This window comes from Saccopteryx leptura, chromosome 3 (assembly GCF_036850995.1).
Source record: "Saccopteryx leptura isolate mSacLep1 chromosome 3, mSacLep1_pri_phased_curated, whole genome shotgun sequence".
Taxonomy (NCBI): domain Eukaryota; kingdom Metazoa; phylum Chordata; class Mammalia; order Chiroptera; family Emballonuridae; genus Saccopteryx; species Saccopteryx leptura.
This window is the reverse complement of record NC_089505.1, coordinates 359,004,437-359,031,574: the sequence shown is the minus strand read 5'-3', so window position 1 is coordinate 359,031,574 and position 27,138 is coordinate 359,004,437. Positions and strand designations below refer to the sequence as shown.

Here is a 27,138-nt window from a genome sequence, read left to right as displayed (position 1 = left end):
ATGAATTTATTCTACTCTTCCCTCTTGAAGCTTTGCCTAGATAGTGGCTCTAAAGAAAAAAACGACTTCCATCTGATATTTCTTCTGCAATATTTTCTCATCTCTCTAAGGAGTTTTTTGAGGGTTTTTTTTTTTTTTTAAGAGAGAGAGGGAGACAGGAGAGGAGAGAAATATGAATCATCATCATAGTTGCTTCACTTTAGTTGTTCATTGATTGCTTCTCCTATGTGGCCTTGACTGGGCGAGGGGAGGTGGTCCTCAAGCCAGCCACCGTGGGCTTCAAGCTGGTGACCTAGGGGGTCCCCAAACTGCGGCCCCGAGGCCATTTATCTGGCCCCCGCCACACTTCCGGAAGGGGCACCTCTTTCATTGGTGGTCAGTGAGAGGAGCATAATTCCCATTGAAATACTGGTCAGTTTGTTGATTTAAATTTACTTGTTCTTTATTTTAAATATTTATTTATTTTAAAGTAAAAAAACGGAAACAAGATATGTGCAGTGTGCATAGGGATTTGTTCATAGTTTTTTTTTATAGTCTGGCCCTCCAGTGGTCTGAGGGACAGTGAACTGGCCCCCTGTGTAAAAAGTTTGGGGACCCCTGACCTAGGGGTTTCAAACAGGGAACCTCAGTGTTCTGAGTCCATGCTCTATCCATTGCACCACTGATCAGGCTAAAATTTGTTTTTTAAAGTTATTTACTTTTTCCCCACCTACATTAACAGAATTAATGGATTGATCATTTATACAATCAAAGTTAGTATTTCTGTTGTATTTTGAAATTTAATTTATTGTAGTCTTAATCTGAGTCTTTGCTGTTTGGTAATTTATATTATTTATGACTTAAATCTTTGGTTTGATGATTAAATTATAACATACACGTAAGAAATTGGGCATGTTTTAAACTTTGCTACAGAGTCATAATTGTTCTTCCTTAAATGGGATATGGCTTTGATTAAAAACATTTTCTCTGGTAGTATTTACTTCTATATTTAGATCTAGTTTTACAAACATAGAGTACAATGTGGAAAAGAGTCAGACTTGACTTCATGAGATCAAATATATGCAAATTGTTAATTTGATGAAAAGTTTAAAATTTAGTATCCAAACTGTGGGAGAAGAAAAATTAATTTTCCTTCTGCCCTGTAAGTTCTTCTGCCTGGACTGTATAATCAAATTAACAAGAGACTGATTAACAGCAGGAAACGTTCAAACATTACGTAGATATATATGGCAGTTCTACAGGAATGAGAGACCAGAGGACAAATGAGATGTTGAAGATAGTCTAATTCAGGGGTCTCAAACTCGCGGCCCGCGGGCCGCATGCGGCCCGCGAGTTTGAGACCCCTGGTCTAATTGCTACCTTGAGCTGAAGAAAAGGAGCAGGTCCAGTTTGAGACTTCAAAGGGGGAGGAAGGCAGTTCCCGTGGAGATGAAAAGCACCTGTTTAGTAAACACGTTTGCTGGGCCATCTTTAACTCTGGGGCAGAGAGAACTGATCAGATAGGCCTTGCTCGTAGGTTCCTCTCTGTCACACTTAGTTCAGATTAAACTAGGTATTTATGATAATAGCTCCCTCAATCTCAAGGTCAGAGTTTTTCCTGTTTTCCTTAAAAATAACCAGCTTCAAATATCCAGAGGGCATATTTTGGGGTGGCAAACGCAGCTTCCCCACAGTACCAAACAGTAGTATATTTTAGAAAATATTTAAATCGACCAAGTAGTAAGATGGCTGGAAATAAGAATTTTTTTTTTCCTAGAGAACATTAAGTAAAAGGCTGGTACTTAATGGCAAGCTAGACAAACATTTCACTTCTACTCCTAAAATCCTACTAAAATAAAATTATAGATACTCAAAAAGGAAAACCTATGAAAACGGAGTTTTGCTAATGGAGAAATGGTCTGTAGATTTCTGGAAGACAGATGAAACTAGAAAAGAAAGCTTAAACTCACTCCAAGTTACATAAATTGCTCAGAAGTGAATTCTTTTAAAAAGTTAAGTTTTACTTAGAATCATAGCAAGTTATTGCATCCCTACCAAAGACAGGATCTGGTTGGAATAGATTAGGGTTGTGACAAGGAGAAAACTGCGATGTCCTAAACTCAAGTACAGCAGATCAGAGGGTGGAAGAGACAGGAGAGGGTCCATCAGTTCACTGCAGGGCCAGCTAACAGGACTGCTCACATTCCTGCAGGTCAGTGGTAGTCAACCTGGTCCCTGCCGCCCACTAGTGGGAGTTCCAGCTTTCATGGTGGGCAGTAGCGGAGCAACCAAAGTATAAATAAAAAGATAGATTTAACTATAGTAAGTTGTTTTATAAAGATTTAGTCTGCCAAACAGGAAAAATCCGACATAAAGTACTTGGTAAGTAATTATTATTATATGCTTTAACTTGGCGATAACTCTGCTTTATAAATTTTATAAAGTAAAGTTACTTCCCTACTTTATAAATCACCATTACTGTGGAACTGGTGGGCAGTTAGAACATTTTACTAACAGAGATACAAAAGTGGGCGGGAGGTAGGTTTAAAAAGATTGACTATCCCTGCTGTAGGTTGTCTGATGGAATTTTGGATTAAATGCCTGGTGGCTATTTCCAGGATTATCCAAAAAGAGAGACTAGACAGGCGCCATAGAACCCACAAGCCTCTGCTAGAACTTTGCTGCTGACACATCTTCCTAGTGGACTCAGCCTATCCCGGAGCAGGCCCCCATTCACAGTGTGATTTCTTTCAAAACAACTTACACCTGACCCCCCAACTTGATGTTTAAAATGCTCAACAACTCCAGGATGGCTGACAAGTCGCATCTTCCACATGGCACTGTTCCTGGTGGCTTAGATTTCATACACTAGCACCTGGTCTTTTTCTTGCTAGCAAGGGCTAGTAGCCCTTTGTTTAAAAGACTTGCAGCTTTGGTGGTTCCGTTTTCTAACAATAGGAATGTGCAAATCAGTGGTATACTGTCTCTGTAGTATACTCTGTAGAAACTAAAGTTTGTTTCGGGATTTTGCGTTACTTTTTGTGATCTATTTTAGACAAGTTTACAGTATGAAAAAAATTATTCTTCATTAAATGCACCTTTTAATTTTTATACATTGTCTTTTTAAGCTCACTGAAAACTGAGGCTAATTTGGAAGTTTTGAAGTCAATACCTAGTGAAAAATTAATGATTGAGACTGGTAAGTTTTTTAGAATTTTTTTTGGCATGGTTTAATATGAATATTAGAGCTAAACTGAACAGATGTTTTATTTTAAAACAGCATACTCGGCCTCAGCAGTTACACTTTTTAGAAAACCTTTTGGGTTGTCAGTTGATGGAAAAATATTTTTTCAAGTGCTTTTTTCAATTTTAAAAGTTTGATTAAGCCTAAGTACTTAAAAGGGAATGTCAGTAACTAAGGTTGTAATTATGAATAGTTTATTAAACAAGGATTCTTTAAGCATATTACCTCAGGGCTTCAAAAACAATGCAAGTTGTCTTTGTAATGATATAAATCTAATACTTCTTAAAGTGCAGAAATTTAAATCAAATTTGTTTAGTCTAAGAATTTTTAATATTCATCTGTTATGTCTGAAAATAAAGGTTAAAAGCTTAAAGTTTTATTTGTACCCTGGAACTCAAGGGTCTCCTACATGTGGACTTCTTTGGTAAAAATCAAGGCTGAGCCATTCTGAAGAAATCAGGTTTATTTCCTTTGAGAATAATGAAATGAAAATTAAATGAGCTTATTAAAAGTACAATGCCTATAAAATGTATAAACTATTATAATTCTTAATTAAGAAAATAGGTTAGTGAATAACCCCAGTATTCAAAGCCAGTGTGTTATATTCAGCAGAGGCAATGTAGAACTTTAACCTAAATGTTTTCATGTTACAATTGTATTTCTTTTAGCTTTAGGTCTCTTTTAAATTTATTGATTTTGTAGAGAGAGGAAGGGAGAGACAGACAGACGGTGGGGAGAGAGAAAGTGCGAGAAAGAAAGATTTGTTGTTCTCCTTATTTATGCATTTCTTGGTTGATTGTTATGTGTCTTGACTGGGGATTGAACCCACAGCCTTGGTGTATTGGGACGATGCCATTACCTGAGCTACCCAGCCAGGGCTAGCTTTAGGTCTTTTTTTAAAGCATCTCATACATCAGTAGTAATGTTTGTAGGGCAGAAGGGATAAAAATGAGTCTTAGAATTTAAGATTTTGTACAGTTCAAGATTTTACCTTGTGCTTTTCTTAGAACTCTTTTCTGTTGGTTGTTTTGCCATGTTTGAAGCTGAGTCACGGCTTATATTTTAGAGGTTATATATTAGTTATATTAGTTTAGTAATGTTCATTTAAAAAATAATTCAAAAAGTTAAACTTCTGAAGAGGTTTCTGTTTGCTAACTCTAGATGCACCTTGGTGTGGAGTCAAAAGTACACATGCTGGCTCAAAATACATAAAAACTTCATTTCCTACCAGAAAGAAATGGGAAAATGGGCATTGTTTGAAAGACAGAAATGAACCCTGCCATATAGTGTAAGTATGTGTTTTCATGGTTTTTAAAAACATTATAAAATCAACCACCAAATGCCACTTACCAAATGAACTCATGGGACATAAAGTTGTGTGAAGTCTGACAGTTCAGATCAAACACCACCATTTTAAGGCAGTGATTTAGAGCAGGGGTTGGAACCTTTTTGGCTGAGAGAGCCATGAACACTACATATGTAATTCCATGAGAGCCATACAACGACCCGTGTACGCTATGTATTATCCAATAAAAATTTGGTGTTGTCCCAGAGGACAGCTGTGATTGGCTCCAGCCACCCGGAACCATGAACATGAGCGGAGGAAATGAATGGATTGTAATACATGAGAATGTTTTATATTTTTAACGTTATTATTTTTATTAAAGATTTGTCTGCGAGCCAGATACAGCCATCAAAAGAGCCACATCTGGCTCGTGAGCCATAGGTTCCCCATCCCTGATTTAGAGGAACGTGCACCCAAATCACTGTATTTCAGCTCTTTTCATACCCTCTCTAACTCAAGTGTTTTTGTTGTTGCAGTGAGAACTTCAGGTGATTTTGGTCATTTGTCATTTTGTAAGAGAGGGGAAAGATCTTAATGCTTCCCATGTATAGAAACGCCTTCCCTGGTTTACGTTCTGTTCTCAGTGCAGCATCCCTGTTGATGGTTATAAAAATGCAATCTTAGCAGTTTTTAATGGTATCTACAAGGTAAATGATTGGCAACCTGAATAAACCTAATAACATGTGAGAGCATTTCTTTTTCCCAACCAAAAAAAGAGGGTAGAACTTTATTCCCTAAAATAATTCAGAACTGTTTTTTATTATAATGTATAGCACATGTGAAATGAGGGGTTCTGTTATTCATCTAAAACTGTCAAGGAGCTAGAGAGCATATTTCAACTTCCAGGAGAAGTTAGTTATATCATTTCAATGGGGACATCACTGATTTCTTTTGTTTGCACAAGCACATAATTTAAATCTAGCTAGACTTGACCAGTTTAGGCAATTGGGTATATTTATAACATTCATAAAAATTAATACTTTTAAACTGTAGTAATTTCTTCCATATGCACCATTTTTTTAGTAGTTTTTAACACATAAGAATATCAAGCCAGATCTAAATTCAGGCAGAAAAGTGAATTATTCTATTAAAACATTGGAGAGATTTTTCCCTTTATTAGTAAAACATGCTGGTGTTGGCCAAGATTTTAAAACTCAATGTTTAAAAAACCCATGGGTGAGAAATATGAGATTCTGCTTAGTTAAGGAGTCACTTGTAATTTTTATAAAATGTACATACTTGGCCCTGGCTGGTTGGCTCAGTGGTAGAGCGTCGGCCTGGCGTGCAGAAGTCCCGGGTTCGATTCCCGGCCAGGGCACACAGGAGAAGCGCCCATCTACTTCTCCACCCCTCCCCCTCTCCTTCCTCTCTGTCTCTCTCTTCCCCTCCCACAGCCAAGGCTCCATTGGAGCAAAAGATGGCCCGGGCTCTGGGGATGGCTCCTTGGCCTCTGCCCCAGGCGCTAAAGTGGCTCTGGTCGCAACAGAGTGACGCCCCGGATGGGCAGAGCATCGCCCCCTGGTGGGCGTGCCGGGTGGATCCCGGTCAGACACAATGCGGGAGTCTGACTGCCTCCCCGTTTCCAGCTTCAGAAAAATACAAAATAAATAAATAAATAAAATGTACATACTTGCGACTGCAATCAGGATGCAATGTTTCTGAATAATTCTTTGGAGATTTAAGAGGATGCTAGACAAGAAACTGGGATTTTTCCAGCAGCCAGTTTAGACAAGTAGATGCCAACAGGTGTCCATGTCCATTTTCTACACAGCCTTCAAGCTGAGAATAGCTATTGACCTTAGCTACACATTTGCAAGACAAAATTTAAGGTGTTTCTAAATGACTACAGTTAAGAACTAAGAATATTTGAGCACCAGCTACAATTATGAATACCAATTCTCAGTAGGTAGAGCTTGGGAAAATCAACCTTTGCAAGTGAAAAAGTTTAAACCGCATTTCAAAAACACACATGCTATAAGTCTGATTACTAAACAGCAAGTTAAAATTCCTAGAGTCGTTTTCATTGAACTCCATCCATTAACAGTTTTAATTATTTGTATAGAGATCTTCCTTCTAAATAATTTCCTTGAAACACATTTGGAGCTCTTGCTGTAGGTCATTTTACTGAGGCTACACACAGAAGAATCAACAGTCCCGGCCCTCACCCATCCACCGATGAGCAGGCACGCTGTGCCAGGCGCTTTGGATAGGACATTAGTTGGACAAGGATCTCTTCCCTCTGGAATAAACAGGCACATAAAAGTATTAACTCCAGATGGTACTGCTGTTATAGAGGTAGGACTATGTGACGGGGACCAAAGGCCATAGCAACTGCCTGCCTTGAGGGAATAAGAGAACTAAGGTGACATTTCAACTGTTTACTAACTGGGAGTTACGCCAGGCCAGACAACGCGCTGAGCCAAGGCAGGCAGGCTGCGGAAGGCCTCGGCCACTCCAGGGAACAGTGCTTTTAGTGTGGTGGAAAGTAGGGTGCGTGAGGAAGCGATAAGTCTGGGAGGGTGGAAAGAGGCCAGACTGTGAGGGCTCTTGTATGCCAACCCAAGTAGTTTAGATTTTATTGGGACCCAAAGGATCTTAAGCAGGAAAATGGCAGGGCTTGTTTTTTTTTAGCTGTGACTGGTATCTGTGGAGAAAGGACTGGAAGGGGGTGGTATCAGGAGTCACTGACTTTGCACTGTATTATGCATATAAGTTGTGATTCCAATTCCAAGTAGTATAGCTAAGAGGGAAATTCTGTAGTTTACAAGGAAAAATGTCTTTTTAGTGTCAATTTAAATGTTAACATTTTCTTTTAGCATACTTTGTCAGACAACAAAAATTTAGTATAGTCTGTTTGTTTAGTATGTAGCAAGCCTTTTGTTACTTTTATAGAAAATAGTTCCAGTTAATCTTTAACCTCTGTCCCTAATACCTTTAGGTGTTTTATATATTTAAGAAACTGATAATAGGGACAAAAAACTTAAGACAAAGGTTATTGAAATGTTTGACTTTAGATATTTCTGTCATATATAAAAATATTCTACTTATATATGATTGCTAGAAAACCTTATTGAGAATTATCATTATTCTAGGCAGAGAAACAGGAAGATTAACACGGCTAGTCTATTACAGGGGCACAAGTCCAGGGAAGGAAAGTGCCACCTTCCCTGCCCCCTAAAACAAACACTGTTCCAAGTAAATGACTTCTAAGTATTCCATGTCATTGTGCTAGTGAGCATGCTGAAATTTCCTGCTGTCTCCACAGTGTGACTTCCACTGATGCGTTACACACACAAATAAAACCCAAACAGAAATGAAACGGAACTTACCTACACGCAGGGTACTTGTCCTTTACTTTTTTTTTTTTTTTTTTTGTATTTTTCTGAAGTTGGAAATGGGGAGGCAGTCAGACAGACTCCCGCATGCGCCCGACCGGGATCCACCCGGCACGCCCACCAGGGGGCAAATCTCTGCCCATCTGGGGTGTCGCTCTGTTGCAACCAGAGCCACTCTAGTGCCCGAGGCAGAGGCCACAGAACCATCCTCATCGCCCGGGCCAGCTTTGCTCCAGCCATCCTAAGCGCCCCGGGCCAACTTTGCTCCAGCCATCCTCAGCACCCGGGGCCAACTTTGCTCCAGCCATCCTCAGCGCCCAGGCCAACTTTGCTCCAATGGAGCCTTGGCTGCAGGAGGGGAAGAGAGAGACAGAGAGGAAGGAGAGGGGGAGAGGGTGCTTCTCCTGTGTGCCCTGGCCAGGAATCGAACCCGGGACTTCCGCACGCCAGGACGATGCTCTACCACTGAGCCAACCGGCCAGGGCCACTTGTCCTTTTCTAACTTTCAATTTTTTAAAAGTTCATCATGACCCAGTAATGAATTATATAATGACCCACAGTTTAAAAGGACTCATTTCCACTGGGTTAATCCTCATTGTGGCACACGTAATATAGGATGGTTTTATAATTTATTTGAAACTTTGTTTTGGCTCAAGTTTTATGCAAGACTACCCGGGAAATCTGTCTCTGATTACTCTATTGTAAATATCCTAGCAGTTGAACTTCTGACAGTGCTGAAAACTTGAATGCCTGCTTAAACCTGTTAAAGGTGCTAACCCGTCTCATACTTTACATAGAAAAAGGTAAAGACCTTTCAAACAGAGTATGTACTTGGAACTTAAACCATCTGTTTTTGTTTTGTTTTAGTCAAATACTGGAGATAATGTCAGCAGTGAGAGAGGAGGACCCACAAGAATTAGCCAACATGCTATATAACAATACCATTAAAGTATTTTTTCCTGACAAGTAATTGGTATGTCTTCCGTTTTCCATCATGTATGTAAAATTTCATGGTAAAACTTACAAGTTTCAATAAAGGAATTCTCTGGAAGTTGTCTAAAAAGAGAAATATTGTATTATATATCACTGTGCACCATCCCCCTTGTTTTTATCCATAAAGTCAGGATTTTTTAATGTCACAGTTTAAAAGAATTAAAACCACAAAGTATTTCATTTTATAATCTTTTAAAAATTCCAAAAGGACAATTTGATGTCAATGCAGCAAACACAGAATGGCTAACAAATACACTACACTAATTTTTTCATTGAAATTAAAAACCTTCTGGTTTATACCATATACAAGTTGTATATGCCTCTCAACTCACACAGTCTCCGAATCTTGACTTTTGAACTTAGCTCAACTATAGTGCTACTCTGAAATTTCAAAAAGTCTCAGTCCCTTCTGGTAGCCTTTTTCCTTAGCTTAGAAAATATTCCACACATACCCTTTATCCTCTGGTCCAAGTTACACGGTTTCCTTGATTTAAAGTGGTTTTCTCCGATTTGCACTGCTGTTCTCCCACCCGTCTTCGAGAAAGACTAGGGCCAGGTGGATGCACCGTACACTTTCATTGAGGGGTCTTTGGCACAGTGGCGCACCGTATTATCATTACATGAAAAAGCTGTTTGTTCAAATTATTTCATAAAAACGTGAAAACATTTTATTCTATGTACAATAATGTACACAAATTTAAATAGGTCACCAAAGAGACCAGAAGTAATTAAAGAGGTATATTTACAGTAGCACATCACAGTAAACGGAAAACCATTCACAGATTCAACATTGATACTGTTTTTGTGCTTTGTTACACACTGAAGTGAAGCATAGTAATTCCATTTTGGATGAACTGAATTTTAAACAAATAACCTCAATGATTAGTAAATGCCATTTTAATCAGTGTCCTCATTAAATTCTTCAGCTGCTGTATCTGTGTGCTGAATCACTCCGTTTCTTTCTCTCTGGACATCATCATCACAGTCTGTACTGTCGTCTTCATTCAATTCCCCGTCCGACTCCGCAGCTGCCTCTCTTACAGCTTCCTCTGGGTTCTCATTGGGTGCAATAAAGCCATTGTTGTTAGAGGCATTTGAATTATCCTTGATATCATCTTCGATGTATACTTTTTGATGGCACATTGGGCAAGTATCTTGAATGTACAGCCATTTCCGAAGGCAAAGTGCATGGAAATAATGATTACATGGTGTGAGACGAGCAGATGTTGTAAACTCATGATAGCAGATTGCACAGACATCATCTATTTCTTGTAAGCGGCTCCCTTTTATTTCAGGAAGTGAATTAATTTTCTTAACCGCAGTCCTACGATTCATGAATGTCTTCCAGCCATTTTTTGCTTGTAAATAGATGTTAAAATACGCATGTAGACACATCATACAAGCCCGAATTTTACTTCCCGACTCAAACATCATAGTATAAGCCCCATTTCCAAACATTACTACTCCAAATATAAATTCAATAATATTGCCTGTTGAACGAACATAGTAGACATAATCATCAAGCTTTTCCCAGAGGACGTTATAGTAGCCATCAATCATGAACAAGGTATAAACAGTGAGAGAAACAATTACTTTTAAGCAGAGTTCCACACAAAAGGCTGTAACTGCAAACAACCACGTGTTGAGTGCATAGTGATGCCAAAGAACATAACTGAGTAAAACGGGAAGAATGAACAGACAAGCAGAGACAAAGAGCACAGGAAAATGTCTGCGAAAAGATGACACGTGGGAGGCACTGAGAGACATTAACACAGGGTCTGTCATCCCATGGATGAAATGCAGGACTGCAGTTAATAAAAGGCACATGTTTCTACTTAAGCGAATAAGTCTCTCTTCTGGTCTTAGCCCACTTAAACCAGTCTGAAGAGCCAAGATAAAAAATAAAACAGGTGCTACAAAACCAAGCCGCCTGTCGTCATCTTCAGTTGATCCAATAAAGGCCAGTATTCCAAGGCCCAGATAATGCGCTACTGAGGAAATCACAGCGCTCATGCCCAGTACAGTTAGTGTAGAATCACATCCACTAATTATCAGATTGCAAATGAGGTCCCAGAAATCATCCCAAGAAATAAAGAAGGAATCAGTTTCATTTGCCATCCTTAAAATGTACATTAACACTGTAGCCTGAGCTGTAATTCTTGTTAGCCAAAAGACTCTCAGTATATCTGGGAAACGAATCCTCTTCCATGTGTCCTCCATTAATAACTGTAATCCATAGATTCGATACATGTGCCTCACTAAAAAATAAACATACCGTGTGGAATAATAAAACCACTTAAGTTTCACTGCCAAGACAAGCACTGTGTTTAATATAAGAATCAAGGAAGAAGTAAAAACTAAAGTTTCTCGGATGTGTGATGGTAGCTCTGTTATTAAGCCTATTACAGGAAGCAAGAGATCCAAAATAATTAATTGTGAATAGATGGAATGAATTTGTAGTAGTGTGATGTATCCAATTCCAAACGTTAGCTGTAGAACAATCAGTGCCATCCAGAGGGAGGGCCCTTTCCACGGGAGCAGCTCAATTCCAAAAGCGGATGTGTTGTAGGCACCGTAGAAGTCAATGTGCAAAGCAGCATAATAATTTACCAACACTGACGTTGCAGCTAAGAGGAACGCTGCGCTGTACATGTAAAACTTGAAAAGTGATCGCTGCGACAATATCAGAACAATACTGGATACAAATATACCTGAAAAGAAAGGAAAAAATTGAAAGGTCATTTGAAACATTTTAAAAAATGTCTTCCCACTAACAGTTATAGTCTTCCTTTAATTAGGAAATGTGAACATTTTCAAAATTATGAACATTTAGCCTCAAAACAATTTAGGCTTAAAGTCCAAAATATGTTTCGTGAAGTCAGTTCAAGAGGAACGACAAAACATACTATTTTTTAAAATCTTACTAGAATTCTAATTTCCAAAGTAATTCAAGTAGTACCATATATCCAGGAACCAAATTACTAAATTACCTTCAAGATGGGTTTGTAGAGATTCATACATTGTAACACATTTAAAAATCTTTTAAAACTGTGTGCTTTTAAGTTTTATAATCATTAAAAATATTTCAAGTAATTCTATTACAAAAACAATTAAAACCAACAAAGAAAACATTTGTCCCTATTATATAACCTTAGAATTCTTTTTCTTAAATGTTCTTTAGGAAATCTGGTTTAAGTTTTTTTTATTTTATTATTTTTTTTTTCATTTTTTTTTTTTTTTTTTCTGAAGCTGGAAACAGGGAGAGACAGTCAGACAGACTCCCGCATGCGCCCGACCGGGATCCACCCGGCACGCCCACCAGGGGCGACGCTCTGCCCATCCTGGGCGTCGCCATGTTGCGACCAGAGCCACTCTAGCGCCTGAGGCAGAGGCCACAGAGCCATGCCCAGCGCCCGGGCCATCTTTGCTCCAATGGAGCCTTGGCTGCGGGAGGGGAAGAGAGAGACAGAGAGGAAAGCGCGGCGGAGGGGTGGAGAAGCAAATGGGCGCTTCTCCGGTGTACCCTGGCCGGGAATCGAACCCAGGTCCTCCGCACGCTAGGCCGATGCTCTACCGCTGAGCCAACCGGCCAACCGGCCAGGGCCCATGGTTTAAGTTTTATAATTCCTCCTTTTTCTCAAACTGAACTGCTGGCTCTTATTTTTCCTGCTCCTTAAATATGAGCATTCTTCCCAGGGTCCCAATTGTTTTGTTTTTTCCTCTGCATACTTCCTTGAAAATTTCAGAAATGTCCTCCACGTTCCCTTTTTCCTATACATTACTGTTTTTTTTTTCTTTAAATAATCAACCCTTTTTATTCTTTAAATTACAAAAATCACATTCAGAAAACCCAAACTAAAAATGGTAATAAGTCCTCCCCTTCCCCACCCCATACTTAATGGTCTGATGTGTATCTAGCACCATTTTTCTTTGTGCTCAGGCAAATTTTTTTTTTTTTTTTTTTTACAGAAGAATAGACAGGGACAGACAGACAGGAACGGAGAGATGAGAAGCATCAATCATTACTTTTTCGTTGCGCGTTGCAACACCTTAGTTGTTCATTGATTGCTATCTCATATATGCCTTGACCGCGGGCCTTCAGCAGACCGAGTAACCCCTTGCTCGAGCCAGCTACCTTGGGCTCAAGCCGGTGAGCTTTTGCTCAAACCAGATGAGCCCGCACTCAAGCTGGCGACCTTGGGGTCTCGAACCTGGGTCTTCCACATCCCAGTACGATGCTCTATCACTGTGCCACCTCCTGGTCAGGATGCTCAGGCAAATTTTTAAAGTAAGATTAACGATATATTAGTTAACATCATCCAAGGTTTCAACTATAGAAACGACATCCAAATATCCACCTAGCACCACCTCCTCATTACAACTGCAACACTCAAAATTTCTAAAACCCAACTCACCTCAAATGGCTCTTCCTTGTGATTTCCAAAAGAAGTCCCATGATTACTCTCTTAATGGTACCTTCTAGCCCTGCACCCTCAAACTTGCCAGTTAGCCAACAAATTGTACGAATACCTACTATCTCCCTTTCTCAGTGACACCAACCTATTTATTAGTCTGTCAATTAAAACTTATCTTGTCCAAACCCATCTACAAGCAATCACCAATAGCCTTTCTTCATTTCTCTGCTCAAAATATTGCAGCAGCTCTGGAATTGCTATTACCTGAAATCTGTATTTCTTGTCCTAGCCAGAGCCATTAAGGATCCAACTGGCCTTAGAGCAGTGGTCGGGAAGTAGCGGCTCTTTGGCCCCTCGAGTGTGGCTCTTCCACAAAATACCATGTGTGGGCGCTACCGCGATAAGGAATGTACCTACCTATATAGTTTAAGTTTAAAAAATTTGGCTCTCAAAAGAAATTTCAATCGTTGTACTGTTGATACTTGGCTCTGTTGACTAATGAGTTTGCCGACCACTGCAGAGTAATACTCCTGTCAAGAAATCCACCAAAGCTCCAGACTCTTTCTCAAACACACCTCGTTCAGTGCCATAACTGTAGCTGTGTTTACAGTTTTCTCTGCGTGGCATGATAGCCCCAACCAACTTCCCAAGTCCCTCACTGTACAAATCCTATCCATCTTATAGAGCTGCTGTCTCTGATAGGGACTGTTCCTTCAGCACACCTACTGAACTTTGTGAAATGCCTAATACTCATACACTACCTGACACTGTAGTTTGTAATTATCTGAGTAGATATCATATACCGTTAAGACAATATCCTTGATAGTAAAGCAAGGACCTTACCTTGCATATCTATGGATCCCGAAATATGTTGTAGAAAACAAATACAATTAGTATTCATTGGGGAACTAAATGTTTCTGTTGAATTCTAGATTACATTTTTAAAGGTAACTACAAAATATAGCCCACTTGGAAACTGAAATTGACGAAAAGGTAAGACAGAGCTAAGAAACCAGGGCTTGGAGTATAGAAAAAGTGACCAACCCCAAATTAAATATCCATCCATTCACCTTATTTCAGCATGTAATCAAGAAAGACTGCATATTATGGTGGAGGCATTTCAGAATCCACTGCATATAAAAGCAGTAGTGGTTCCTCTAAATGACTGCCCATGAACTTAAAATTTATCCTGTGCTACTGTGTCATTTGTGAAAAGGAGAACAGAAGCCATAATCACCTAGAAAATACGTAAATTTCTGTATAAAAACCACCTGACTGATTTCCAGAGCAAGTGGGCCACTATCTCCAAAGAACTGAGAGCTGGGTATAGGCTGCCCTTTCAATAGAAAATGGATTTTTGAACAGGATTAGAAATCTTTTCCATAGAAGAGGAAATGGAATGAACTCAGTCACTATATATATGTAATCTTACATTTTTTCTTTTTTTATTTTAAAATTTATTGCATGTGTGCCCATCACCCAAAGTCAAATCATTTTCTGTCACTGTATATTCATCCCTCTTAATCTTCCTTTCTCTATATAGAAAAACAAAAGTCAGTATTTTTCCTGAGCTAAACTTAAATTAAACTGATCTCCTAAGGTGAGTTAAAATAAAACTAAAATAACTTCAATTCTAGTGTATGCCAATTAAAAGGGAGAAATTCCAGTAGGGACTGTAATTTATTTCTGTCAACTTGCTATTTACAAAGTAGTAAATTAATGCTGTGAATATTCATGAACTTTGCTGTAATTTATAACTTGTCCTTCTTATTCTAATAGCTTTCCTCCAGAAACTTATTTTATACACAAGTGAAAGAACGATTTGGGTTTTAGAAATATGTCTGCAGAGAAAGTGCCATTTGCTTTACACAGAAGTACCAAGGGGAAAAAAGGCAGGAGGGCACAGTAAACAATGTAGCGCACTGCAATCACAAAGGTCAGGTGTGCCCGAGCAAGTAACAACCTGATACTACTCTTTCCCGACTAAAATCAGACCCCTAAGATACAATAACGCCCAAACATTTCAATAGTATAAAATTGTTTAATTCTTACCCAAAGTTTACATGTACATGGTGTTCTTAAATTTGTCTTTTATATTCATGGTCCTATGTATGGAACACAGGAAGAATATGCTTTCATTTTACAGAAGAAAAAAAGTCAGCTTTCCAAGTAACAAGTCTCAACATTCCCTCTCCAGGCCTTTAGGGGCTGTTGTCAGTTATATCAAAGTTTTGTTGCATTTTCACAGCTTCAGATATAAAACTCTTGTTATTTATATTTACCCTGTAGACTTAAGAAAATTAAGCCCAGGAATAATGTTTCTTATTAGCATTTAAGAGTGACCTGCATAAGTAATCAAGGCTATATATCAAGGATGCTTTTTAAAGAAAAACCATCTTGGTACACTGGAGAATTAAATTAACTGAAATCACAACTCAGGAACCCAATTATCCAGTGATCAGAGAGAGCTTCACCAAAGTTCTTGAGGTAGGACAGTGGTCAGCAAACTCATTAGTCAACAGAGCCAAATATCAATAGTACAATGATTGAAATTTCTTTTGAGAGACAAATTTTTTAAACTTAAACTAAATAGATAGGTACATTTCCTATCAAGGTAGCACCCGCATGTGGTATTTTGTGGAAGAGCCACATGTGGCTCATAAGCCGCTGTTTGCCGACCAGGCAGGTAAAAAAAGGAGCAGGCATCAAAATCAATACAGTGGTTTAGAAGCTACTATATATGAACTCAAATCACAAAGAGTTCTGGGCCTTTACAATTTGGATACCAAAAAAAAAAAAAAAAAAAAAAAAAAGCAGATAAGAAGAACAAGCAAAAAAAAATTCCACGTTACACAATAAAGTGTTTAACTCTTATGTGAAAAGTCCCTTCATACCATAACCTTTTCTGAAAATTTAGGACTAAAAATTAGAAGGAAATAGGACATAACATTTACAACTCACCAGCTACCTTTAAAAAAAATTTTTTTTGAGACAGAGACAGGAGAGAAAGGAAGGAAAAGAGATGAGAAGCATCAACTTGCAATTGCAAACCTTAGTTGTTCATTGATTGCTTTCTCATATATGTGTGGGGCACTGCCTGAGTCAGTGACCCCTTGCTCAAGCCATTGACCTTTGGGTTTAAGCCCACAACCATGGAGTCATGTCTGTGACCCCCATGCTCAAGCTGATGAGCCTGCGCTCAAGCCAGCCACCTGGGGTTTTGAACCTGGGTCCTCAGTGTCCCAGGTTGACACTCTATCCACTGCGCCATCACCTGGTCAGGCAAATTTCACTTTTAAACTAAGATTTTAAACGTTTTTATTTTAAAAAAATATGTGGACATGATTTTTACAGTCAAACCCCATGAGTATTAAATGAATAAACCAAGCTTTACATAAACAAACACATTCACAAACACACTCCTTGCTTTTTATTCAGTTACAGTGGTACCATGAGATATGAGTTTAATTCGCTCTGTAACCAAGTTCGTAAGTCAGTCAACTCGTATATCAAACAAATTTCTTCCATTTAAAATAACTAAAATAGATTTAATCCATTCCAGCCTTATGAAACATTCCCAAACCATCCTAAATTATGAAAAAAGACGTTTTTAGTTAAGAAACACACATGTATATTTTACCAATGCATAACAAAATATATGAAATAAAAGAAAAAAGTGTTATTTAGTACTGTATTCTTACCTTGGAGACAGACGAGTGCGGCTAACGGAGGTGAATGGCGGAGGAGGAGGGAGGAAGGAAGGGATGCAGGCACTGTAGACACGTAAACTAAAACTGCACTTTCGTAACACTGCATGTAAACTAAAACTGCATTTTCTTTATTTTAAACAAAACTAAAACTGCACTTTCTTTACTTAAAATGAAACTACAAAAACTTAATTGTAAAAAAATGCACTTTCTTAACTTTAAACTTAACCTAAGCTTAACATTACGTATTTTTCATTTAATCATCACCTTTTTGGCTGCACTTTTGGCACTTTCACCTGCAGGACTTTTGAACAAAGATCTATCCAAAGAGGTTTGCTGTTGCCTGCCTTTTCAAATGTTACGGAAATGTGACAAACAAGTCTCATTAAAAAGTGCTGAAGCACGACCAGTTGAAACTTTTGCTGGGTGTTTCTTTTCAATGAAACTTGAAAGCTTCTCCCACATTGCCAGCATGTCTTTAATTTCACTTGTAGAAATCACTTTCTCCAATTCTACCTCCTCCTCACTACTAATCTCTTGCAGAAGCTCCATATGTTACATCATCTGTAGCTCCTTCAACTCCTCAGTTGAGAGTTCCTCCTCATGTTCCTCGAACTCATGAGCCCGTTTACGTCACCCTCATCTACCTCCAGACCCATCAACTTTCCGAGGGACACAATCTCCTCCAACGCTTCGACCTTGGTCACAGTCTCTGGTTCAAATCCTTCAAAGTCCTTGTCTGCAACAACATCAGGCCATAACTTTTTCCATGCCGAGTTCAAGGTTCTTGTAACCTCTTGCCATGCCAAGTCAATAATGCATAATAAACATATCACAATGTTGTAGTGATCTTTCCAAAACTCTCGAAGGGTTAGAACTGTATTCTCAGTCACCTCAAAGCAGTGGCGGAACAAGTACTTTGTGTAAAGCTTTTTAAAATTGGAAATGACCTGCTGATCCATAGGTTGAAAGACTGAAGTCATGTTGGGTGGGAGGTAGAGGACATTCATGAATTTGAACTCATCAAGAATGTCATCTTCAAGACCAGGTGAGTGGGCTGGAGCATTTTCAAGGATTAGTAATGCTTTCATCAGGAGTTTATTTTCTTGAAGATATTTCTTCACTGCAGGACCAAAGACGAGATTTACCCATTCAATAAAAAACTGCCGCATAACCCATGCCCTAGCATTGGCGCGCCACATAACCTGCAGTTTTTCTTTAAGAACCTTGTGAGTCTTAAAGACTCGAGGATTTTTGAAATGATACTTTTCATGATATTTTTGGAATGGTTTTACTTTTCCAGTCATCGCTAGCATTTGCACACAATGCAAGGGTCAGACGATCCTTCTCGGGTTTATGACCTGGCAGCTTCTTCTCCTCTGCGGTACTGAAAGTCTTCTGGGCATTTTTTTCCAAAACAATACTGTTTCATCACAGTTGAACACTTGTTGGGGATGTAGCCTTCCTTTGCGATAAGCGCAGCAATACGTGCCTTAACGTCAGCACTCGCAGCTTCACCATGCCTCACCACCCAGTGGATGCCAGATCTCTTCTGGAAATTTTCAAACCAGCCATGATTTGCCTTAAACGACGTATCTTTTGCTGTCTCTTTTGAGGTTGATGGTTCTTTTTTCTTTAAGTCGCTGTAAATAATATGTGCCTTTTCGCATATTACAGTCTCCGTCACTGTATCTCCTGCCAGCTCTTTCTCTTTCACCCACGCCAGCAGAAGCTTCTCCATTTCTTCATGGATATTTGTCCTTAATTGGGACAGAATTGTAGTTCCTTTCGCTGGATTTGTGCTTTTGATGGCATTCTTTTGTTTAAGGATGGTACAAATTGTAGATGTATTGTGGTCGTACAGTCTTGCCAGTTCAATCACTCATACACCACGCTCATGTTTTTCTATTATTTCTTGCTTTACTTATATCGACATCATTCTCTTCTTCTTCTTCCCACTGTCTTTTACACTCACTTTCTTCGGCCCCATGATAGCACACAAAAAAAGTTAGTAAAAAATGCAAAAATGATGCAAGAACGAGTACAGCGCACGAGATTCGACTTGATTCCGTGGGTAACACGTGAGAAAGAACGAGATGCTGGTGTTGTGCTGCTGATACTGGACCCTTGCACCAATGCACCAACTAGTGGCAGCTTCTTGGATCATGACTCCTATCTCAGAATTTCGCTCTGATCTTGAACAAAAATACAGACTGAGTTGCAGTTCGTATCTTAAAAAAAAATTGTATGTTTTTCTGCTCGTATCTCAAGATACCACTGTATTATTATTATTTTTTTTTTAGAGGCGGGATGCAGGGGGACAGAGACAGACTCCTGCATGCACCCCAACTAGGATCCACCTGGCAAGCCCCCTACAGCGCGATGCTCTGCCCATCTGGGGCTGCTCCATGACTAGTCAACCCAGCTATTTTAGTGCCTGAGGCAAGGCCATGGAGCCGTCCTCAGCACCTGCGGCCAAATTGTTTGAACCACTCGAACCATGGTTGTGGATGGGAGGGAGAGAGAGAGAGAGAGAGAGAAAAGGGAAGTGTGGAGAAGCAAATGGTTGCTTCTCCTGTCTGCCCTGACCAGGAATCGAACCCAGGACTTCCACATGTAGGCTGATGCTCTACCAGCTGAGCCAACTCATCAGGGCCAAAGAGGATCTTAATAGTAATTTTTCTTGATGCTTTTTTACCTTTTAAAAACTTGCACTTCTGACCAGTTATCAAAGAAGGCATCTTCCAATTACCGACCATGTTTCTTTCTCTGTGAATTGCCAGTTTATTTTTGTTCATTTATCCACAGTGTTGGTTTTCTTTAATGAATTGTAAACATTTAAAACATATTCTGACTACAAATTCTTTGTCAGTTATTTGTAATGCAAACATCTGCTCCAGGTGAGTGGCTGGTCTTTCCCTTTTCTGATGCTCCCTTTTGATTCATAGAGGTTTTTAGTTTTAATATCGCTGAATTTATCCATATTACACATTTGCTTTTATATATTGTAAAATAATTTTCCCCTTATTCCCCTTACTCTGATTTAAAAAAGAAAAAAAATGTTCTCCTGTATTTTCTTCTAAAAATTTTAAAGTTCTGCTCTTCACATCTAGGTATTAATCCACTTAGAACTATTTATATATTGACATGAGGTAATGATCCAGTAAAATTTTTCCATATGGATAACTAAATGATCACAAATTGAATAGTTTACCTCAGTGCACTTTAACCTTACCCCTGAAGTACGTCAAGTTTCTATATATAAGTGGCTAGTTCTGGCCTTAATATTCTGTGCTATGGATCTATTTGTCTATTTCAGTGGTTCTCAGTCAGGATCTTATTCCCCGTCTACCCACAGGAGTCATCTGGCAATATCTAGAGACATCTCTGGCAATCTCAACTGGGGAAAGGTCAGTGCCACTGATATCTACTGGGTCAAGAACAAGGATGCTGTTAAAAACCCTACAATTCACAGAACAGCTCTACAGACCCACCAACAAAGAATGATGTTGTTCAAAACGTCAATAGTGTCACAACTTAGAATACCTAGTCTGCCCTTTGCAATCATAATTACTCCTATTTCACTTTGTTTTTTGCACCAAAAATAACTATAGCTCATTCTTTTCAAAAACTTTATTGTATGTGTAAACCTAATACAACAGATTCCCTTTCAACAGACATTTAGATTAACAATTTGTTTTTTTGTTATTACCAACAATGTTGCAATAAATATCCTCTCCCATAGTTTATTTTTTCTTTTTAAAAAAAGAGACAGAGACAGCCAGGAGAGAGATGAGAAACATCAACTCATATGCGCGGCACTTTAGTTGTTCATTGGTTGCTTTCCATATGTGCCTTGACTGGGGGCCTCCAGCTGAGCCAATGACCCCTTGCTCAAACCAGCGACCTTGGGCTTAAGTCAACAGTCTTTGGGCTCAAGCCAACAACCATGGGGTTATGTCTAGGATCCCATGTTCAAGCCAGTGACCCCATGCTCAAGCTGGTGAGCCCACATTCAAGCCAGATGAGCCTGCACTCAAGCCAAGGATCTCAGGGTTTCAAAACCTAGATCCTCAGTGTCCCATGTCAATGCTCTATCCACTGCAACACCACTTGGTCAGGCCTTGACCATAGTTTTTATACAATTATTTCTTTGGTCAAATTCTTAGAAAAAAAATTGTGTGTCTAAAAAACGACAAATTTCAGTTGGTAGAGCCAGATGGCTTTACATAGAAGCTGACAGCCTACCAAAATTCCCCATAGTTTTACCAAACTAATTTCTAATCAAACTGTGAACTTTTCACTAACCTAGTGTTTTGTTCTGTATTTAATAAACTATAAATGAAGTAATTTTTCTTTTGCTTACTGACCATATGCACATCATTTATTGTAATTATCTGGGCCTATATTCCTCTAGGAATATAAGCTTTTATTGATAGAGCAAAACTTTTACAAGAACTTCAATCTCATATGATGCAGATATTTTTCCCTCAGTGTGCCATTTTATAGAATTTTTTTTTAAGTTTTATCTTAAAAGTTTTTATTTACTAAAATTTCCCTTTTAAGTTCTGGATTTTCCTTTATGTTTAGAAAGATCTTTCCACTTCAGTGAGTTATCATTAAATGAGTAATACTATTACTCCTCTGCTTGCATTTTCTGCCTTGGATTTAGAGTTACTAATTCAGCATTATGCTGTACTGGGTTGCATTTCCTTTAGCATTTAACATCTCCTAAGAATAGCTTAACATTCTCAAATATTCTATATATTGTGGTATGATTTTATCTCAATCTCTAAAGTGAGATGCTTTATTTTCTAATCTGCTGAAATTGTCATGTTAGTTTGGTACCAAATGAAAGTACAGCTGTAACACTTTATTGTAGGAGGGAAATAAATTCTTCAGATACTACCAATAAAATTGTTAACATTTTTTCCTTAGAAAATAGATTTCCATTTTTATAATTTAATTTTAAAGAAAAATGCCAGACTGCCAAATTTTGAGATTTATATACAGCAGTACATAAGTTATTTTAAAAGGTCTACAATAAAAAAAAACCAGGTAGAACCATTAATTTTAACTTTCCTTTGGTATCTTTTACACACCTGTCACTTTCAAAAACAGATGATGCCTCATTAAATGAGCCCTAAATACTTAAGACATCTGCTTTTTTTAGGATGAACTTTTTTCAGCACAAAAACCAGTTTTTTTAAAATAATTTTATCACTAATATGAAAAATTAGTATAATTACACTGGCACAAAGTAAGAAACAGCCAAGCAAGCAATGTGGAAAATATTTTGTATTTCTCATAAAGTCTGACCCAGACAATATTCTAAGATCAAACTTTTCAAATAGGTGCAGGAGTCCCAGGTTTGATTCCCGGCCAGGGCACACAGGAGAAGCGCCCATCTGCTTCTCCACCCCTCCCCCTCTCCTTCCTCTCTGTCTCTCTCTTCCCCTCCCACAGCCAAGACTCCATTGGAGCAAAGCTGGCCCGGGCGCTGAGGATGGCTCCATGCCTTCTGCCTCAGGTGCTAGAATGGCTCTGGTTGCAACAGAGCAACACCCCAGATGGGCAGAGCATCGCCCCCTGGTGGGCATGCCGAGTGGATCCTGGTCGGGCGCATGCAGGAGTCTGTCTGACAGCCTCCCCGTTTCCAACTTCAGAAAAATACAAAAAAAAAAAATTGTCAAATAGCATCAACATTTCACTGATGCCTTCACAAGACCAAATTATCTGTAACAGAGTGTGGTTTAACTGTAGATCCCCAGTACTGTTCTAAGGGTTTACATCCTATCTCATTTATTGTCCTTAACACCCTGAAAGAGAGAGACCACTATTGTCCATCTTTTTTTTTCTTCTGTATTCCTCTGAAGCTGGAAACGGGGAGAGACAGCCAGACAGACTCCCGCATGCGTCCGACTGGGATCCATCTGGCACGCCCACCAGGGAGCGTCGCTCCACCGCGACCAGAGCCACTCCAGCGCCTGGGGCAGAGGCCAAGGAGCCATCCCCAGCGCCCGGGCCATCTCCCCTCCAATGGAGCCCTGACTGCGGGAGCGGAAGAGAGAGACAGAGAGGAAGGAGGAGGGGGGATGGAGAAGCAAATGGGCGCCTCTCCCATGTGCCCTGGCCGGGAATCGAACCCGGGTCCCCCGCACGCCAGGCCGACGCTCCACCGCTGAGCCAACCGGCCAGGGCCTGTCCATCTTTTTTTTTAAAAAAGGTACAGATAAGAAAAAGGAGGCCCTGGCCGGTTGGCTCGATGGTAGAGCGTCGGCCTGGCGTGCAGAGGTCCCGGGTTCGATTCCCGGCCAGGGCACATAGGAGAAGCGCCCATTTGCTTCTCCACCCCTCCCCCTCTCCTTCCTCTCTCTCTCTCTCTCTTCCGCTCCTGCAGCCGAGGCTCCATTGAAGCAAAGATGGCCCAGGCGCTGGGGATGGCTCCTTGGCCTCTGCCCCAGGCGCTAGAGTGGCTCTGATCGTAACAGAGCGAAGCCCCAGAGGGGCAGAGCATCGCCCCCTGGTGGGCAGAGTGTAGCCCCTGGTGGCCGTGCTGGGTGGATCCCAGTCGGGCGCATGCGGGAGTCTGTCTGACTGTCTCTCCCCATTTCCAGCTTCAGAAAAATACAAAAAAAAAAAAAAAAAAAAGTGAAAAAAAGAAAAAGGAGGTATAACACAAGTAACCTGCCTGCGGTCTCCTTCTTCTAATTTGTCAAATACAAACTTCTTCGATTTACTACAAAAGTAAGTGTGGACAAAGTCAAAAGGAAAACAGATTACGTTGTTCCTTGTTCAATGTTTTTAAACCACGAAGTATTTAATTAAGGAAAGTACTCATTTCCTTAAAGCCTCTAGCCTGAAGCTCCACTGAAGCACTGCATTGGAAGCACCTGCACCTGGTCCCAAAGGGGCTCTCAAAGCCTCTGCAGTCACCTGCCGTAAGAAGAATCAAGGCAGAAGCTACACTATCTGCACAATGAACATGTTAATCCTCTCAGTGTTCCATTTTTGTCTTCTCCACTGTGGACTCTTCTCAGCAGAAGTGGGGATAGCCACCGTCCCACCATCAATTCCATGTAACACGTGGTTCTTTAGTCTCCAAAGCGGCACTTGGTTATCCTGTTACCCCAAATCTGATAAAGTGTCCTAGAACTCTGTTGTCTTCTGCTCTCTTTTTCTTTTTCCGTGTGTATGTGGTGGGGTGAGGATAGGGCTAATTGTCAGGCTCAACAGGGCCCACCTTACTATACTGAGATAAGTAACTCCGTGTTAATTTACGATCGTGTTGAGCAACTTCTAACAGCAGGAATAAAATACCTGCCCAACGATCCCCCTTTCTTGTTAATTTTATCTTAACATTAACTAAGCTCACTTTACCCATGACTGTCAGAATTAGACATGTTAAGTATGAAACATTAAAGCTAGCTAATGCTTTTTTAACTGAAGTATTAATGACAAAGTATTTACCTTAGTTTCAGATGTACAACATATAACTTTCGTTTCAGTGTTTGATATTTGTATATATGACAAAATCACACCACTCAGTTTCTGCCACAGATGAGGGCACTACACTTTTGCAGTGGTTGAGGAGGAATGGCTGATGTTAAGCAGCTGGTGGGTGACTGATAGGTATTGTGCTAAAGAACAGCATGTTCACATCTGTTCGCTTTAAGATCTGGCATGTGACAGTACTAGACTCCTCTGTATCTGGGCTGCAGCTGTACTAGGAGAAAGTGAACCACCACTGATGTCAGAAGACTTTTAAGCCTAGGCTCTGGCAACCACTTACTATATCTGCTCTGTATCAAAAGCAAACCACAATCTCTATGACCCTCAATTTCCTCGTTTGTAAAATGAGAACACCACCGCCCACCTCTGAGGGATTTCTGAAGGTTAGATATTAGGTTAAATAATAGCAATGAAAATGCTTTGCAAAAAAAGTACCAAACCAATGTCAAGCATTATTTATTGCTAAAAACAAAACGCAACATTATCACTCTCTTTTGTCAGAATAAAGAAGTAACAAATGGCTCATAATTCAGGAAGGTTTTAAGATCTCACTATCAGCTGGCCCTCAGCAATCAATACTTCAAAGCTCTGGCCTACTAAAAACTTATCAAGAATTACCCCATCAACAAAATTTGCCAAGTTTCAATTACTTGAAAAATTCCTTTACGCATAAACGCTTCTCTGGAGATGCAAATAAAAACGGGGAGCGAAACAAGATGCTTTTCAACACTCGATTCATGGGCAACGAGAACACTGATTTTCAGAAGTCTCTTGTGGGCAAGCCTCAGCACTTTCTAGCCACGTTTTTTCTTTAAATACCTCCACTTCATTTCATGGAAAATTTTAGGACTCGTTCTAAATAATCGCCCTCTTCATGAGGATTTTTGGTAATGATTTCAAGGTCTGACATTCGAAACCCTGCCTCTTTCGTTCGGGTGTCATTTTCCGCTGACACTTCGCCATCATGTGGACCCCGTGCATGAAAAGCGACCACATCCAGTCCTCTTCGTTTTGGAAAGGAAACTGAGTCCCAGGCTCAGCCCAAATCCAAGGTCACAAACAGCGAGGCAGGGGCAAGCAGGGGTGCCGTTCGTCCGAGGCTGTCGCATAGGAAGCCGTCGCCAGCGCCCGTCCCCCACGAGAAACAGCAGGCAGAGCCCCAGGCTCCGACATCCAGGCCTTCTCCCGCCCTCGCTCAGGTGGGGGCCGCCCGCCCGGAGCCCGCTCTGCTCTGCGGCCAGCTCCGACCCTAGGGTCACTCCCAACCAGGCCTGCAAGGACGCCCCCGGGCGCCGGGCCCGGTTCTCACGCACACACACCGCTGACACGCTTGCTCTTACAGTCTCGCGTGTCTCCCCCACTCGGACACACACACGACCCCCGGGCTGCGCGCGGCTGCCCGCTCTCCGCTGCACGTCTCGGCCGCGGGGCCGCCCCCACGCCCCCTTACCGAAGAGCCGTAGGAAGATCTGGAGCCCGATGCAGAATCGGCTTTGGCTGGCATCGTAGTAGGAGTTGAAGATGGCGTCGATGATGTAGAGGCAGGGCACCCGGAGCGCCACTTCGAGCGCCGCCCAGACCTGCTGATGGGCCATCCGCACCTGCTGCTGCGGGGGGCCCACCGCCGCCATGAGCCGCTGCCACACCGGGGCTGGGCAGGCCGGGCAGGGCCGCGCGGGGCTGGGCCCGCGACGGCGGCCAGGGGCGGGGGCTGGCGGCTCCGCCCTCCCTCCTCTCCTGTCGCTCAGGGCCCGCCCCGCCGCCCGCTCGCGTCCCTCGAGCTGGAGCAGGCGGCGGCGGCGGCTGCTGAGGAAGCCGCGGCGGCCCCCGGGAGGCCTCTGGGTGTCGGTGTTTTCAGCTGGCTAAGGTCTGGCTCCTCCTCCCTCCCCCGCCTCCCCCGCCCGCGGAGCCACCATCTTGACCTCGCCCGCTGGCCTCTGCCGTTTCTGCTGTTGCGAGGCTGAAAGGCTGCGACCGCGGTCACGCGAGACCGCGTAGACCGCGCTACTTCACGTCATAATCCGGCGCTAGGGGCGCTCCCCATGTCGTCATCACGTACGGCGTAGCTGACGTCTCAAAACGTTGCCGTGGTTTCCGCTCTCTTCCGCGACTCACACTGCTTTCGCGGCTTTGGCGCCACCCCGTGGCGCAGGCGCTCTGCGCTAGCCGCGCCCTCTAGCCTCCGCGTGGCCGCTTGGCCTACAGGGCGTGGGCTCAGCAAGGGAGTCCCTGCTTCTGTGGGCGGGAATTGTTTTATTAGAGCCCATTAAACATCCCGTAAACATGGTTCAAAGATGCTTGGGAGGTGGAAAGCCAAAGGGCGCCGCTCGCCAGACCCACCCCTCCGCACCTGGAGGCCAGGTCTGAAGGACGGCCGACATTCCAGGGAAAAGACCCGAAAGGCTACTGGAGGCGGAGCTGCGTGCGTTTTAAGGAGCAGCCGCCCTTCGCGGCTCGGCTAGTACCCTAGGCACTACAAAGAAAAACATCCCTCATCGATTTGCACATCGTCCTAACCACCTCCTCCCAAATTGGACATAACTGAGGACACCCATCGGCCACATTTTACTGATATCAAGGGTCTCTGTGACTTAGGACAAGGACGCAG

General features: G+C 41.2%; 2 protein-coding genes across 13 annotated transcripts in view; one reads left to right on the top strand and one right to left on the bottom strand.

The window, feature by feature from the left end:
• The window catches only part of TATDN1 (TatD DNase domain containing 1), a 39,204-nt gene extending 30,175 nt beyond the window's left edge, over nt 1-9,029 (top strand). For 9 of the 11 annotated variants that reach the window (XM_066379460.1, XM_066379461.1, XM_066379459.1 and 6 more), the window contains 3 exons: nt 3,108-3,178; nt 4,385-4,511; nt 8,771-9,029. In XM_066379460.1, the coding sequence (XP_066235557.1) occupies nt 3,108-3,178; nt 4,385-4,511; nt 8,771-8,873 (301 nt within the window). In that variant the 3' untranslated portion in view covers nt 8,874-9,029. Of the gene's footprint in view, nt 1-3,107; nt 3,179-4,384; nt 4,512-8,770 lie in introns of those variants that run through there. The other 2 variants (XR_010750502.1, XM_066379465.1) reach the window with 2 other exon arrangements.
• A 42-nt stretch (nt 9,030-9,071) lies between these two features.
• RNF139 (ring finger protein 139) overlaps nt 9,072-27,138 on the bottom strand; it is a 28,900-nt gene continuing 10,833 nt past the window's right edge. The window contains exons 1-2 of one of the 2 annotated variants that reach the window (XM_066379452.1): nt 25,981-26,374; nt 9,072-11,607 (exon numbers count right to left, since the gene is read on the bottom strand). In XM_066379452.1, the coding sequence (XP_066235549.1) occupies nt 9,794-11,607; nt 25,981-26,161 (1,995 nt within the window). In that variant the 5' untranslated portion in view covers nt 26,162-26,374 and the 3' untranslated portion in view covers nt 9,072-9,793. Of the gene's footprint in view, nt 11,608-25,980; nt 26,375-27,138 lie in introns of those variants that run through there. The other variant, XM_066379453.1, reaches the window with a different exon arrangement.